Genomic DNA, 16,360 nt, shown 5'->3' on the forward strand with positions numbered 1-16,360 from the left:
AGCAAATGCCACCCTTGATCCCTGCCCTATCTCAGTGTAACTGAAGCAAGTCAGGTAGGCTGTGGAGCCTGCAAGACTTCAGCGCTTGGTAACGTACCAGGTGCAGTTGGTGTTTCTGGGGTGACCTCAACAATCACAGCCTCCACAGAGGACTGAAGTTGCTGCTGGACATTGGGGAGGTCATTGAACTCAGACACAGACACAGCATGTGTGGGCTCGTGGGCTATCTTCTGCATTTCTCTCTTATCAGCGTTCCTGGTTCCAATTGCAAAGGTCAAGACACCCAGCTGTTTGAGAGCAGAGGCTGGCGCATCGACACTGTCGACGGACCTTGCGCCGCTTAGCAGTATTAGCACCTGTGGAACTCCCTCCAGGCGCCTGCTCCCGGCAGAGGCGGTGAAGACATTGTCCCTCACGTACTGGAGAGCTGCTCCGGTGTAGAGGGGTCTTCCGCCTTTGTGCCTCAAGCCTCTGACAGTGTCAAGGATCTCGGCCTTTGTGGTGTAAGTGTTCAGATAGAACTGGACAGCTGCGTCTCTGCTGTACTGAACCACTGCCACACGGTCCCTGCTGTCATCCACACTGAGTGTGTCCACCATTCTCTGGACAAAGTCTCGCACAGCTGGGAACTCGGTTCTAGTACCATCCGATCCGTCCAACAAGAACACAACATCCCTTCCTGTGGGCTGTCTCTCCGCTAGGGAACACAAGACGTGGGACATGTTAAGCTTCACCTGTCAAATGCTTCCCCTGTTTAAAGTCAGATGATGAACGCTATCTTCCACATTTTACGATCTATTTTCTACCATGGCTGTGGCCGCTGCGCTAGCAAAGTGGCACTGGCTGCCATGTAAACCTGGTGAAATACACATTAACACACTTCAGCTTGTGTCCTAGCACCATCAGGGAAAAGTAAAAGGCGGTCACGTTCTTACCGGTTACTGTTGGTGTGATGGGCGTGGCCCGCACCAGCACTGTGCTCATTACAGACGAGAGCTGTTCGTGGACACTGGGGAGGTCAGTCAACTCAGACACTGATAGAGCGTATGTGGGGTCAGATGATATCTTTTGCATCTCTGCACTGTCAGCCCTGCCCGCTCCAATGCCAATCACAACGATGCCCTGCTGTTTGAGCGCAGAGGCTGGGGCATCGACATTATCGTAAGACCTTCCACCATTCAGCAGGATCAACATCTGTGGAACGCCTTGCAGGCGCCGACTCCCGGAGGAGTTTGTAAGACGTTGTCCCTGACATACTGGAGGGCGGCCCCGGTGTTGAGGGTTCTGCCCCCTCTGTGTCTCAGCCCTCTGACCGTGTCCACAATATCAGCTCTGGTGTTGTATGTGTTCAGATAGAAATGGACCTCTGGCTCCCTGCTGTACTGGACCACAGAGACACGGTCTTTGTTTTCCCCTACATTGAGTTTTTCCACCACTCTCTCAACGAAATCACGCATGGCAGGGAAGCCATTCCTTGTGGCATCAGAACCATCCAGAAGGAATACGATATCCTTTTTGGGAGCGTCAACTGAGGAAAGACAGGAAGACAGGTCAAACAACAAGACTTTTCTACCCCTTGCTAAGACTGCCTACTATGGCCTACTTCAGCTTAACGCGCTTGCAAAGCGCACTAGCGCCATCCCTCTGGACATGCACCCGTGGAGCTAAGCAAATGCCACCCTTGATCCCTGCCCTATCTCAGTGTAACTGAAGCAAGTCAGGTAGGCTGTGGAGCCTGCAAGACTTCAGCGCTTGGTAACGTACCAGGTGCAGTTGGTGTTTCTGGGGTGACCTCAACAATCACAGCCTCCACAGAGGACTGAAGTTGCTGCTGGACATTGGGGAGGTCATTGAACTCAGACACAGACACAGCATGTGTGGGCTCGTGGGCTATCTTCTGCATTTCTCTCTTATCAGCGTTCCTGGTTCCAATTGCAAAGGTCAAGACACCCAGCTGTTTGAGAGCAGAGGCTGGCGCATCGACACTGTCGACGGACCTTGCGCCGCTTAGCAGTATTAGCACCTGTGGAACTCCCTCCAGGCGCCTGCTCCCGGCAGAGGCGGTGAAGACATTGTCCCTCACGTACTGGAGAGCTGCTCCGGTGTAGAGGGGTCTTCCGCCTTTGTGCCTCAAGCCTCTGACAGTGTCAAGGATCTCGGCCTTTGTGGTGTAAGTGTTCAGATAGAACTGGACAGCTGCGTCTCTGCTGTACTGAACCACTGCCACACGGTCTCTGCTGTCATCCACACTGAGTGTGTCCACCATTCTCTGGACAAAGTCTCGCACAGCTGGGAACTCGGTTCTAGTACCATCCGATCCGTCCAACAAGAACACAACATCCCTTCCTGTGGGCTGTCTCTCCGCTAGGGAACACAAGACGTGGGACATGTTAAGCTTCACCTGTCAATGCTTCCCCTGTTTAAAGTCAGATGATGAACGCTATCTTCCACATTTTACGATCTATTTTCTACCATGGCTGTGGCCGCTGCGCTAGCAAAGTGGCACTGGCTGCCATGTAAACCTGGTGAAATACACATTAACACACTTCAGCTTGTGTCCTAGCACCATCAGGGAAAAGTAAAAGGCGGTCACGTTCTTACCGGTTACTGTTGGTGTGATGGGCGTGGCCCGCACCAGCACTGTGCTCATTACAGACGAGAGCTGTTCGTGGACACTGGGGAGGTCAGTCAACTCAGACACTGATAGAGCGTATGTGGGGTCAGATGATATCTTTTGCATCTCTGCACTGTCAGCCCTGCCCGCTCCAATGCCAATCACAACGATGCCCTGCTGTTTGAGCGCAGAGGCTGGGGCATCGACATTATCGTAAGACCTTCCACCATTCAGCAGGATCAACATCTGTGGAACGCCTTGCAGGCGCCGACTCCCGGAGGAGTTTGTAAAGACGTTGTCCCTGACATACTGGAGGGCGGCCCCGGTGTTGAGGGTTCTGCCCCCTCTGTGTCTCAGCCCTCTGACCGTGTCCACAATATCAGCTCTGGTGTTGTATGTGTTCAGATAGAAATGGACCTCTGGCTCCCTGCTGTACTGGACCACAGAGACACGGTCTTTGTTTTCCCCTACATTGAGTTTTTCCACCACTCTCTCAACGAAATCACGCATGGCAGGGAAGCCATTCCTTGTGGCATCAGAACCATCCAGAAGGAATACGATATCCTTTTTGGGAGCGTCAACTGAGGAAAGACAGGAAGACAGGTCAAACAACAAGACTTTTCTACCCCTTGCTAAGACTGCCTACTATGGCCTACTTCAGCTTAACGCGCTTGCAAAGCGCACTAGCGCCATCCCTCTGGACATGCACCCGTGGAGCTAAGCAAATGCCACCCTTGATCCCTGCCCTATCTCAGTGTAACTGAAGCAAGTCAGGTAGGCTGTGGAGCCTGCAAGACTTCAGCGCTTGGTAACGTACCAGGTGCAGTTGGTGTTTCTGGGGTGACCTCAACAATCACAGCCTCCACAGAGGACTGAAGTTGCTGCTGGACATTGGGGAGGTCATTGAACTCAGACACAGACACAGCATGTGTGGGCTCGTGGGCTATCTTCTGCATTTCTCTCTTATCAGCGTTCCTGGTTCCAATTGCAAAGGTCAAGACACCCAGCTGTTTGAGAGCAGAGGCTGGCGCATCGACACTGTCGACGGACCTTGCGCCGCTTAGCAGTATTAGCACCTGTGGAACTCCCTCCAGGCGCCTGCTCCCGGCAGAGGCGGTGAAGACATTGTCCCTCACGTACTGGAGAGCTGCTCCGGTGTAGAGGGGTCTTCCGCCTTTGTGCCTCAAGCCTCTGACAGTGTCAAGGATCTCGGCCTTTGTGGTGTAAGTGTTCAGATAGAACTGGACAGCTGCGTCTCTGCTGTACTGAACCACTGCCACACGGTCCCTGCTGTCATCCACACTGAGTGTGTCCACCATTCTCTGGACAAAGTCTCGCACAGCTGGGAACTCGGTTCTAGTACCATCCGATCCGTCCAACAAGAACACAACATCCCTTCCTGTGGGCTGTCTCTCCGCTAGGGAACACAAGACGTGGGACATGTTAAGCTTCACCTGTCAAATGCTTCCCCTGTTTAAAGTCAGATGATGAACGCTATCTTCCACATTTTACGATCTATTTTCTACCATGGCTGTGGCCGCTGCGCTAGCAAAGTGGCACTGGCTGCCATGTAAACCTGGTGAAATACACATTAACACACTTCAGCTTGTGTCCTAGCACCATCAGGGAAAAGTAAAAGGCGGTCACGTTCTTACCGGTTACTGTTGGTGTGATGGGCGTGGCCCGCACCAGCACTGTGCTCATTACAGACGAGAGCTGTTCGTGGACACTGGGGAGGTCAGTCAACTCAGACACTGATAGAGCGTATGTGGGGTCAGATGATATCTTTTGCATCTCTGCACTGTCAGCCCTGCCCGCTCCAATGCCAATCACAACGATGCCCTGCTGTTTGAGCGCAGAGGCTGGGGCATCGACATTATCGTAAGACCTTCCACCATTCAGCAGGATCAACATCTGTGGAACGCCTTGCAGGCGCCGACTCCCGGAGGAGTTTGTAAAGACGTTGTCCCTGACATACTGGAGGGCGGCCCCGGTGTTGAGGGTTCTGCCCCCTCTGTGTCTCAGCCCTCTGACCGTGTCCACAATATCAGCTCTGGTGTTGTATGTGTTCAGATAGAAATGGACCTCTGGCTCCCTGCTGTACTGGACCACAGAGACACGGTCTTTGTTTTCCCCTACATTGAGTTTTTCCACCACTCTCTCAACGAAATCACGCATGGCAGGGAAGCCATTCCTTGTGGCATCAGAACCATCCAGAAGGAATACGATATCCTTTTTGGGAGCGTCAACTGAGGAAAGACAGGAAGACAGGTCAAACAACAAGACTTTTCTACCCCTTGCTAAGACTGCCTACTATGGCCTACTTCAGCTTAACGCGCTTGCAAAGCGCACTAGCGCCATCCCTCTGGACATGCACCCGTGGAGCTAAGCAAATGCCACCCTTGATCCCTGCCCTATCTCAGTGTAACTGAAGCAAGTCAGGTAGGCTGTGGAGCCTGCAAGACTTCAGCGCTTGGTAACGTACCAGGTGCAGTTGGTGTTTTCTGGGGTGACCTCAACAATCACAGCCTCCACAGAGGACTGAAGTTGCTGCTGGACATTGGGGAGGTCATTGAACTCAGACACAGACACAGCATGTGTGGGCTCGTGGGCTATCTTCTGCATTTCTCTCTTATCAGCGTTCCTGGTTCCAATTGCAAAGGTCAAGACACCCAGCTGTTTGAGAGCAGAGGCTGGCGCATCGACACTGTCGACGGACCTTGCGCCGCTTAGCAGTATTAGCACCTGTGGAACTCCCTCCAGGCGCCTGCTCCCGGCAGAGGCGGTGAAGACATTGTCCCTCACGTACTGGAGAGCTGCTCCGGTGTAGAGGGGTCTTCCGCCTTTGTGCCTCAAGCCTCTGACAGTGTCAAGGATCTCGGCCTTTGTGGTGTAAGTGTTCAGATAGAACTGGACAGCTGCGTCTCTGCTGTACTGAACCACTGCCACACGGTCTCTGCTGTCATCCACACTGAGTGTGTCCACCATTCTCTGGACAAAGTCTCGCACAGCTGGGAACTCGGTTCTAGTACCATCCGATCCGTCCAACAAGAACACAACATCCCTTCCTGTGGGCTGTCTCTCCGCTAGGGAACACAAGACGTGGGACATGTTAAGCTTCACCTGTCAAATGCTTCCCCTGTTTAAAGTCAGATGATGAACGCTATCTTCCACATTTTACGATCTATTTTCTACCATGGCTGTGGCCGCTGCGCTAGCAAAGTGGCACTGGCTGCCATGTAAACCTGGTGAAATACACATTAACACACTTCAGCTTGTGTCCTAGCACCATCAGGGAAAAGTAAAAGGCGGTCACGTTCTTACCGGTTACTGTTGGTGTGATGGGCGTGGCCCGCACCAGCACTGTGCTCATTACAGACGAGAGCTGTTCGTGGACACTGGGGAGGTCAGTCAACTCAGACACTGATAGAGCGTATGTGGGGTCAGATGATATCTTTTGCATCTCTGCACTGTCAGCCCTGCCCGCTCCAATGCCAATCACAACGATGCCCTGCTGTTTGAGCGCAGAGGCTGGGGCATCGACATTATCGTAAGACCTTCCACCATTCAGCAGGATCAACATCTGTGGAACGCCTTGCAGGCGCCGACTCCCGGAGGAGTTTGTAAAGACGTTGTCCCTGACATACTGGAGGGCGGCCCCGGTGTTGAGGGTTCTGCCCCCTCTGTGTCTCAGCCCTCTGACCGTGTCCACAATATCAGCTCTGGTGTTGTATGTGTTCAGATAGAAATGGACCTCTGGCTCCCTGCTGTACTGGACCACAGAGACACGGTCTTTGTTTTCCCCTACATTGAGTTTTTCCACCACTCTCTCAACGAAATCACGCATGGCAGGGAAGCCATTCCTTGTGGCATCAGAACCATCCAGAAGGAATACGATATCCTTTTTGGGAGCGTCAACTGAGGAAAGACAGGAAGACAGGTCAAACAACAAGACTTTTCTACCCCTTGCTAAGACTGCCTACTATGGCCTACTTCAGCTTAACGCGCTTGCAAAGCGCACTAGCGCCATCCCTCTGGACATGCACCCGTGGAGCTAAGCAAATGCCACCCTTGATCCCTGCCCTATCTCAGTGTAACTGAAGCAAGTCAGGTAGGCTGTGGAGCCTGCAAGACTTCAGCGCTTGGTAACGTACCAGGTGCAGTTGGTGTTTCTGGGGTGACCTCAACAATCACAGCCTCCACAGAGGACTGAAGTTGCTGCTGGACATTGGGGAGGTCATTGAACTCAGACACAGACACAGCATGTGTGGGCTCGTGGGCTATCTTCTGCATTTCTCTCTTATCAGCGTTCCTGGTTCCAATTGCAAAGGTCAAGACACCCAGCTGTTTGAGAGCAGAGGCTGGCGCATCGACACTGTCGACGGACCTTGCGCCGCTTAGCAGTATTAGCACCTGTGGAACTCCCTCCAGGCGCCTGCTCCCGGCAGAGGCGGTGAAGACATTGTCCCTCACGTACTGGAGAGCTGCTCCGGTGTAGAGGGGTCTTCCGCCTTTGTGCCTCAAGCCTCTGACAGTGTCAAGGATCTCGGCCTTTGTGGTGTAAGTGTTCAGATAGAACTGGACAGCTGCGTCTCTGCTGTACTGAACCACTGCCACACGGTCTCTGCTGTCATCCACACTGAGTGTGTCCACCATTCTCTGGACAAAGTCTCGCACAGCTGGGAACTCGGTTCTAGTACCATCCGATCCGTCCAACAAGAACACAACATCCCTTCCTGTGGGCTGTCTCTCCGCTAGGGAACACAAGACGTGGGACATGTTAAGCTTCACCTGTCAAATGCTTCCCCTGTTTAAAGTCAGATGATGAACGCTATCTTCCACATTTTACGATCTATTTTCTACCATGGCTGTGGCCGCTGCGCTAGCAAAGTGGCACTGGCTGCCATGTAAACCTGGTGAAATACACATTAACACACTTCAGCTTGTGTCCTAGCACCATCAGGGAAAAGTAAAAGGCGGTCACGTTCTTACCGGTTACTGTTGGTGTGATGGGCGTGGCCCGCACCAGCACTGTGCTCATTACAGACGAGAGCTGTTCGTGGACACTGGGGAGGTCAGTCAACTCAGACACTGATAGAGCGTATGTGGGGTCAGATGATATCTTTTGCATCTCTGCACTGTCAGCCCTGCCCGCTCCAATGCCAATCACAACGATGCCCTGCTGTTTGAGCGCAGAGGCTGGGGCATCGACATTATCGTAAGACCTTCCACCATTCAGCAGGATCAACATCTGTGGAACGCCTTGCAGGCGCCGACTCCCGGAGGAGTTTGTAAAGACGTTGTCCCTGACATACTGGAGGGCGGCCCCGGTGTTGAGGGTTCTGCCCCCTCTGTGTCTCAGCCCTCTGACCGTGTCCACAATATCAGCTCTGGTGTTGTATGTGTTCAGATAGAAATGGACCTCTGGCTCCCTGCTGTACTGGACCACAGAGACACGGTCTTTGTTTTCCCCTACATTGAGTTTTTCCACCACTCTCTCAACGAAATCACGCATGGCAGGGAAGCCATTCCTTGTGGCATCAGAACCATCCAGAAGGAATACGATATCCTTTTTGGGAGCGTCAACTGAGGAAAGACAGGAAGACAGGTCAAACAACAAGACTTTTCTACCCCTTGCTAAGACTGCCTACCATGGCCTACTTCAGCTTAACGCGCTTGCAAAGCGCACTAGCGCCATCCCTCTGGACATGCACCCGTGGAGCTAAGCAAATGCCACCCTTGATCCCTGCCCTATCTCAGTGTAACTGAAGCAAGTCAGGTAGGCTGTGGAGCCTGCAAGACTTCAGCGCTTGGTAACGTACCAGGTGCAGTTGGTGTTTCTGGGGTGACCTCAACAATCACAGCCTCCACAGAGGACTGAAGTTGCTGCTGGACATTGGGGAGGTCATTGAACTCAGACACAGACACAGCATGTGTGGGCTCGTGGGCTATCTTCTGCATTTCTCTCTTATCAGCGTTCCTGGTTCCAATTGCAAAGGTCAAGACACCCAGCTGTTTGAGAGCAGAGGCTGGCGCATCGACACTGTCGACGGACCTTGCGCCGCTTAGCAGTATTAGCACCTGTGGAACTCCCTCCAGGCGCCTGCTCCCGGCAGAGGCGGTGAAGACATTGTCCCTCACGTACTGGAGAGCTGCTCCGGTGTAGAGGGGTCTTCCGCCTTTGTGCCTCAAGCCTCTGACAGTGTCAAGGATCTCGGCCTTTGTGGTGTAAGTGTTCAGATAGAACTGGACAGCTGCGTCTCTGCTGTACTGAACCACTGCCACACGGTCTCTGCTGTCATCCACACTGAGTGTGTCCACCATTCTCTGGACAAAGTCTCGCACAGCTGGGAACTCGGTTCTAGTACCATCCGATCCGTCCAACAAGAACACAACATCCCTTCCTGTGGGCTGTCTCTCCGCTAGGGAACACAAGACGTGGGACATGTTAAGCTTCACCTGTCAAATGCTTCCCCTGTTTAAAGTCAGATGATGAACGCTATCTTCCACATTTTACGATCTATTTTCTACCATGGCTGTGGCCGCTGCGCTAGCAAAGTGGCACTGGCTGCCATGTAAACCTGGTGAAATACACATTAACACACTTCAGCTTGTGTCCTAGCACCATCAGGGAAAAGTAAAAGGCGGTCACGTTCTTACCGGTTACTGTTGGTGTGATGGGCGTGGCCCGCACCAGCACTGTGCTCATTACAGACGAGAGCTGTTCGTGGACACTGGGGAGGTCAGTCAACTCAGACACTGATAGAGCGTATGTGGGGTCAGATGATATCTTTTGCATCTCTGCACTGTCAGCCCTGCCCGCTCCAATGCCAATCACAACGATGCCCTGCTGTTTGAGCGCAGAGGCTGGGGCATCGACATTATCGTAAGACCTTCCACCATTCAGCAGGATCAACATCTGTGGAACGCCTTGCAGGCGCCGACTCCCGGAGGAGTTTGTAAAGACGTTGTCCCTGACATACTGGAGGGCGGCCCCGGTGTTGAGGGTTCTGCCCCCTCTGTGTCTCAGCCCTCTGACCGTGTCCACAATATCAGCTCTGGTGTTGTATGTGTTCAGATAGAAATGGACCTCTGGCTCCCTGCTGTACTGGACCACAGAGACACGGTCTTTGTTTTCCCCTACATTGAGTTTTTCCACCACTCTCTCAACGAAATCACGCATGGCAGGGAAGCCATTCCTTGTGGCATCAGAACCATCCAGAAGGAATACGATATCCTTTTTGGGAGCGTCAACTGAGGAAAGACAGGAAGACAGGTCAAACAACAAGACTTTTCTACCCCTTGCTAAGACTGCCTACTATGGCCTACTTCAGCTTAACGCGCTTGCAAAGCGCACTAGCGCCATCCCTCTGGACATGCACCCGTGGAGCTAAGCAAATGCCACCCTTGATCCCTGCCCTATCTCAGTGTAACTGAAGCAAGTCAGGTAGGCTGTGGAGCCTGCAAGACTTCAGCGCTTGGTAACGTACCAGGTGCAGTTGGTGTTTCTGGGGTGACCTCAACAATCACAGCCTCCACAGAGGACTGAAGTTGCTGCTGGACATTGGGGAGGTCATTGAACTCAGACACAGACACAGCATGTGTGGGCTCGTGGGCTATCTTCTGCATTTCTCTCTTATCAGCGTTCCTGGTTCCAATTGCAAAGGTCAAGACACCCAGCTGTTTGAGAGCAGAGGCTGGCGCATCGACACTGTCGACGGACCTTGCGCCGCTTAGCAGTATTAGCACCTGTGGAACTCCCTCCAGGCGCCTGCTCCCGGCAGAGGCGGTGAAGACATTGTCCCTCACGTACTGGAGAGCTGCTCCGGTGTAGAGGGGTCTTCCGCCTTTGTGCCTCAAGCCTCTGACAGTGTCAAGGATCTCGGCCTTTGTGGTGTAAGTGTTCAGATAGAACTGGACAGCTGCGTCTCTGCTGTACTGAACCACTGCCACACGGTCTCTGCTGTCATCCACACTGAGTGTCTCCACCATTCTCTGGACAAAGTCTCGCACAGCTGGGAACTCGGTTCTAGTACCATCCGATCCGTCCAACAAGAACACAACATCCCTTCCTGTGGGCTGTCTCTCCGCTAGGGAACACAAGACGTGGGACATGTTAAGCTTCACCTGTCAAATGCTTCCCCTGTTTAAAGTCAGATGATGAACGCTATCTTCCACATTTTACGATCTATTTTCTACCATGGCTGTGGCCGCTGCGCTAGCAAAGTGGCACTGGCTGCCATGTAAACCTGGTGAAATACACATTAACACACTTCAGCTTGTGTCCTAGCACCATCAGGGAAAAGTAAAAGGCGGTCACGTTCTTACCGGTTACTGTTGGTGTGATGGGCGTGGCCCGCACCAGCACTGTGCTCATTACAGACGAGAGCTGTTCGTGGACACTGGGGAGGTCAGTCAACTCAGACACTGATAGAGCGTATGTGGGGTCAGATGATATCTTTTGCATCTCTGCACTGTCAGCCCTGCCCGCTCCAATGCCAATCACAACGATGCCCTGCTGTTTGAGCGCAGAGGCTGGGGCATCGACATTATCGTAAGACCTTCCACCATTCAGCAGGATCAACATCTGTGGAACGCCTTGCAGGCGCCGACTCCCGGAGGAGTTTGTAAAGACGTTGTCCCTGACATACTGGAGGGCGGCCCCGGTGTTGAGGGTTCTGCCCCCTCTGTGTCTCAGCCCTCTGACCGTGTCCACAATATCAGCTCTGGTGTTGTATGTGTTCAGATAGAAATGGACCTCTGGCTCCCTGCTGTACTGGACCACAGAGACACGGTCTTTGTTTTCCCCTACATTGAGTTTTTCCACCACTCTCTCAACGAAATCACGCATGGCAGGGAAGCCATTCCTTGTGGCATCAGAACCATCCAGAAGGAATACGATATCCTTTTTGGGAGCGTCAACTGAGGAAAGACAGGAAGACAGGTCAAACAACAAGACTTTTCTACCCCTTGCTAAGACTGCCTACCTATGGCCTACTTCAGCTTAACGCGCTTGCAAAGCGCACTAGCGCCATCCCTCTGGACATGCACCCGTGGAGCTAAGCAAATGCCACCCTTGATCCCTGCCCTATCTCAGTGTAACTGAAGCAAGTCAGGTAGGCTGTGGAGCCTGCAAGACTTCAGCGCTTGGTAACGTACCAGGTGCAGTTGGTGTTTCTGGGGTGACCTCAACAATCACAGCCTCCACAGAGGACTGAAGTTGCTGCTGGACATTGGGGAGGTCATTGAACTCAGACACAGACACAGCATGTGTGGGCTCGTGGGCTATCTTCTGCATTTCTCTCTTATCAGCGTTCCTGGTTCCAATTGCAAAGGTCAAGACACCCAGCTGTTTGAGAGCAGAGGCTGGCGCATCGACACTGTCGACGGACCTTGCGCCGCTTAGCAGTATTAGCACCTGTGGAACTCCCTCCAGGCGCCTGCTCCCGGCAGAGGCGGTGAAGACATTGTCCCTCACGTACTGGAGAGCTGCTCCGGTGTAGAGGGGTCTTCCGCCTTTGTGCCTCAAGCCTCTGACAGTGTCAAGGATCTCGGCCTTTGTGGTGTAAGTGTTCAGATAGAACTGGACAGCTGCGTCTCTGCTGTACTGAACCACTGCCACACGGTCTCTGCTGTCATCCACACTGAGTGTGTCCACCATTCTCTGGACAAAGTCTCGCACAGCTGGGAACTCGGTTCTAGTACCATCCGATCCGTCCAACAAGAACACAACATCCCTTCCTGTGGGCTGTCTCTCCGCTAGGGAACACAAGACGTGGGACATGTTAAGCTTCACCTGTCAAATGCTTCCCCTGTTTAAAGTCAGATGATGAACGCTATCTTCCACATTTTACGATCTATTTTCTACCATGGCTGTGGCCGCTGCGCTAGCAAAGTGGCACTGGCTGCCATGTAAACCTGGTGAAATACACATTAACACACTTCAGCTTGTGTCCTAGCACCATCAGGGAAAAGTAAAAGGCGGTCACGTTCTTACCGGTTACTGTTGGTGTGATGGGCGTGGCCCGCACCAGCACTGTGCTCATTACAGACGAGAGCTGTTCGTGGACACTGGGGAGGTCAGTCAACTCAGACACTGATAGAGCGTATGTGGGGTCAGATGATATCTTTTGCATCTCTGCACTGTCAGCCCTGCCCGCTCCAATGCCAATCACAACGATGCCCTGCTGTTTGAGCGCAGAGGCTGGGGCATCGACATTATCGTAAGACCTTCCACCATTCAGCAGGATCAACATCTGTGGAACGCCTTGCAGGCGCCGACTCCCGGAGGAGTTTGTAAAGACGTTGTCCCTGACATACTGGAGGGCGGCCCCGGTGTTGAGGGTTCTGCCCCCTCTGTGTCTCAGCCCTCTGACCGTGTCCACAATATCAGCTCTGGTGTTGTATGTGTTCAGATAGAAATGGACCTCTGGCTCCCTGCTGTACTGGACCACAGAGACACGGTCTTTGTTTTCCCCTACATTGAGTTTTTCCACCACTCTCTCAACGAAATCACGCATGGCAGGGAAGCCATTCCTTGTGGCATCAGAACCATCCAGAAGGAATACGATATCCTTTTTGGGAGCGTCAACTGAGGAAAGACAGGAAGACAGGTCAAACAACAAGACTTTTCTACCCCTTGCTAAGACTGCCTACTATGGCCTACTTCAGCTTAACGCGCTTGCAAAGCGCACTAGCGCCATCCCTCTGGACATGCACCCGTGGAGCTAAGCAAATGCCACCCTTGATCCCTGCCCTATCTCAGTGTAACTGAAGCAAGTCAGGTAGGCTGTGGAGCCTGCAAGACTTCAGCGCTTGGTAACGTACCAGGTGCAGTTGGTGTTTCTGGGGTGACCTCAACAATCACAGCCTCCACAGAGGACTGAAGTTGCTGCTGGACATTGGGGAGGTCATTGAACTCAGACACAGACACAGCATGTGTGGGCTCGTGGGCTATCTTCTGCATTTCTCTCTTATCAGCGTTCCTGGTTCCAATTGCAAAGGTCAAGACACCCAGCTGTTTGAGAGCAGAGGCTGGCGCATCGACACTGTCGACGGACCTTGCGCCGCTTAGCAGTATTAGCACCTGTGGAACTCCCTCCAGGCGCCTGCTCCCGGCAGAGGCGGTGAAGACATTGTCCCTCACGTACTGGAGAGCTGCTCCGGTGTAGAGGGGTCTTCCGCCTTTGTGCCTCAAGCCTCTGACAGTGTCAAGGATCTCGGCCTTTGTGGTGTAAGTGTTCAGATAGAACTGGACAGCTGCGTCTCTGCTGTACTGAACCACTGCCACACGGTCTCTGCTGTCATCCACACTGAGTGTCTCCACCATTCTCTGGACAAAGTCTCGCACAGCTGGGAACTCGGTTCTAGTACCATCCGATCCGTCCAACAAGAACACAACATCCCTTCCTGTGGGCTGTCTCTCCGCTAGGGAACACAAGACGTGGGACATGTTAAGCTTCACCTGTCAAATGCTTCCCCTGTTTAAAGTCAGATGATGAACGCTATCTTCCACATTTTACGATCTATTTTCTACCATGGCTGTGGCCGCTGCGCTAGCAAAGTGGCACTGGCTGCCATGTAAACCTGGTGAAATACACATTAACACACTTCAGCTTGTGTCCTAGCACCATCAGGGAAAAGTAAAAGGCGGTCACGTTCTTACCGGTTACTGTTGGTGTGATGGGCGTGGCCCGCACCAGCACTGTGCTCATTACAGACGAGAGCTGTTCGTGGACACTGGGGAGGTCAGTCAACTCAGACACTGATAGAGCGTATGTGGGGTCAGATGATATCTTTTGCATCTCTGCACTGTCAGCCCTGCCCGCTCCAATGCCAATCACAACGATGCCCTGCTGTTTGAGCGCAGAGGCTGGGGCATCGACATTATCGTAAGACCTTCCACCATTCAGCAGGATCAACATCTGTGGAACGCCTTGCAGGCGCCGACTCCCGGAGGAGTTTGTAAAGACGTTGTCCCTGACATACTGGAGGGCGGCCCCGGTGTTGAGGGTTCTGCCCCCTCTGTGTCTCAGCCCTCTGACCGTGTCCACAATATCAGCTCTGGTGTTGTATGTGTTCAGATAGAAATGGACCTCTGGCTCCCTGCTGTACTGGACCACAGAGACACGGTCTTTGTTTTCCCCTACATTGAGTTTTTCCACCACTCTCTCAACGAAATCACGCATGGCAGGGAAGCCATTCCTTGTGGCATCAGAACCATCCAGAAGGAATACGATATCCTTTTGGGAGCGTCAACTGAGGAAAGACAGGAAGACAGGTCAAACAACAAGACTTTTCTACCCCTTGCTAAGACTGCCTACTATGGCCTACTTCAGCTTAACGCGCTTGCAAAGCGCACTAGCGCCATCCCTCTGGACATGCACCCGTGGAGCTAAGCAAATGCCACCCTTGATCCCTGCCCTATCTCAGTGTAACTGAAGCAAGTCAGGTAGGCTGTGGAGCCTGCAAGACTTCAGCGCTTGGTAACGTACCAGGTGCAGTTGGTGTTTCTGGGGTGACCTCAACAATCACAGCCTCCACAGAGGACTGAAGTTGCTGCTGGACATTGGGGAGGTCATTGAACTCAGACACAGACACAGCATGTGTGGGCTCGTGGGCTATCTTCTGCATTTCTCTCTTATCAGCGTTCCTGGTTCCAATTGCAAAGGTCAAGACACCCAGCTGTTTGAGAGCAGAGGCTGGCGCATCGACACTGTCGACGGACCTTGCGCCGCTTAGCAGTATTAGCACCTGTGGAACTCCCTCCAGGCGCCTGCTCCCGGCAGAGGCGGTGAAGACATTGTCCCTCACGTACTGGAGAGCTGCTCCGGTGTAGAGGGGTCTTCCGCCTTTGTGCCTCAAGCCTCTGACAGTGTCAAGGATCTCGGCCTTTGTGGTGTAAGTGTTCAGATAGAACTGGACAGCTGCGTCTCTGCTGTACTGAACCACTGCCACACGGTCTCTGCTGTCATCCACACTGAGTGTGTCCACCATTCTCTGGACAAAGTCTCGCACAGCTGGGAACTCGGTTCTAGTACCATCCGATCCGTCCAACAAGAACACAACATCCCTTCCTGTGGGCTGTCTCTCCGCTAGGGAACACAAGACGTGGGACATGTTAAGCTTCACCTGTCAAATGCTTCCCCTGTTTAAAGTCAGATGATGAACGCTATCTTCCACATTTTACGATCTATTTTCTACCATGGCTGTGGCCGCTGCGCTAGCAAAGTGGCACTGGCTGCCATGTAAACCTGGTGAAATACACATTAACACACTTCAGCTTGTGTCCTAGCACCATCAGGGAAAAGTAAAAGGCGGTCACGTTCTTACCGGTTACTGTTGGTGTGATGGGCGTGGCCCGCACCAGCACTGTGCTCATTACAGACGAGAGCTGTTCGTGGACACTGGGGAGGTCAGTCAACTCAGACACTGATAGAGCGTATGTGGGGTCAGATGATATCTTTTGCATCTCTGCACTGTCAGCCCTGCCCGCTCCAATGCCAATCACAACGATGCCCTGCTGTTTGAGCGCAGAGGCTGGGGCATCGACATTATCGTAAGACCTTCCACCATTCAGCAGGATCAACATCTGTGGAACGCCTTGCAGGCGCCGACTCCCGGAGGAGTTTGTAAAGACGTTGTCCCTGACATACTGGAGGGCGGCCCCGGTGTTGAGGGTTCTGCCCCCTCTGTGTCTCAGCCCTCTGACCGTGTCCACAATATCAGCTCTGGTGTTGTATGTGT

The 16,360-nt window shown here is 52.9% G+C and overlaps 1 protein-coding gene across 1 annotated transcript in view; it reads right to left on the minus strand.

Annotated features, from left to right (window-relative positions):
- The window catches only part of col6a3 (collagen, type VI, alpha 3), a 56,991-nt gene extending 42,136 nt beyond the window's left edge, over positions 1 to 14,855 (minus strand). Inside the window, 20 exon segments of the mRNA XM_030124364.1 lie at positions 98 to 697; positions 936 to 1,235; positions 1,238 to 1,528; positions 1,765 to 2,364; positions 2,602 to 3,195; positions 3,432 to 4,031; positions 4,270 to 4,863; positions 5,100 to 5,115; positions 5,117 to 5,700; positions 5,939 to 6,532; positions 6,769 to 7,368; positions 7,607 to 8,200; positions 8,437 to 9,036; positions 9,275 to 9,868; positions 10,105 to 10,704; positions 10,943 to 11,536; positions 11,774 to 12,373; positions 12,612 to 13,205; positions 13,442 to 14,041; positions 14,280 to 14,855. Of these exon segments, the coding sequence (XP_029980224.1) occupies positions 98 to 697; positions 936 to 1,235; positions 1,238 to 1,528; positions 1,765 to 2,364; positions 2,602 to 3,195; positions 3,432 to 4,031; positions 4,270 to 4,863; positions 5,100 to 5,115; positions 5,117 to 5,700; positions 5,939 to 6,532; positions 6,769 to 7,368; positions 7,607 to 8,200; positions 8,437 to 9,036; positions 9,275 to 9,868; positions 10,105 to 10,704; positions 10,943 to 11,536; positions 11,774 to 12,373; positions 12,612 to 13,205; positions 13,442 to 14,041; positions 14,280 to 14,802 (10,672 nt within the window). The 5' untranslated portion in view covers positions 14,803 to 14,855.
- Positions 14,856 to 16,360: the final 1,505 nt, after the last annotated feature.

This window comes from Sphaeramia orbicularis, chromosome 21 (genome assembly GCF_902148855.1).
Source record: "Sphaeramia orbicularis chromosome 21, fSphaOr1.1, whole genome shotgun sequence".
NCBI classification, from domain to species: Eukaryota; Metazoa; Chordata; class Actinopteri; order Kurtiformes; family Apogonidae; genus Sphaeramia; species Sphaeramia orbicularis.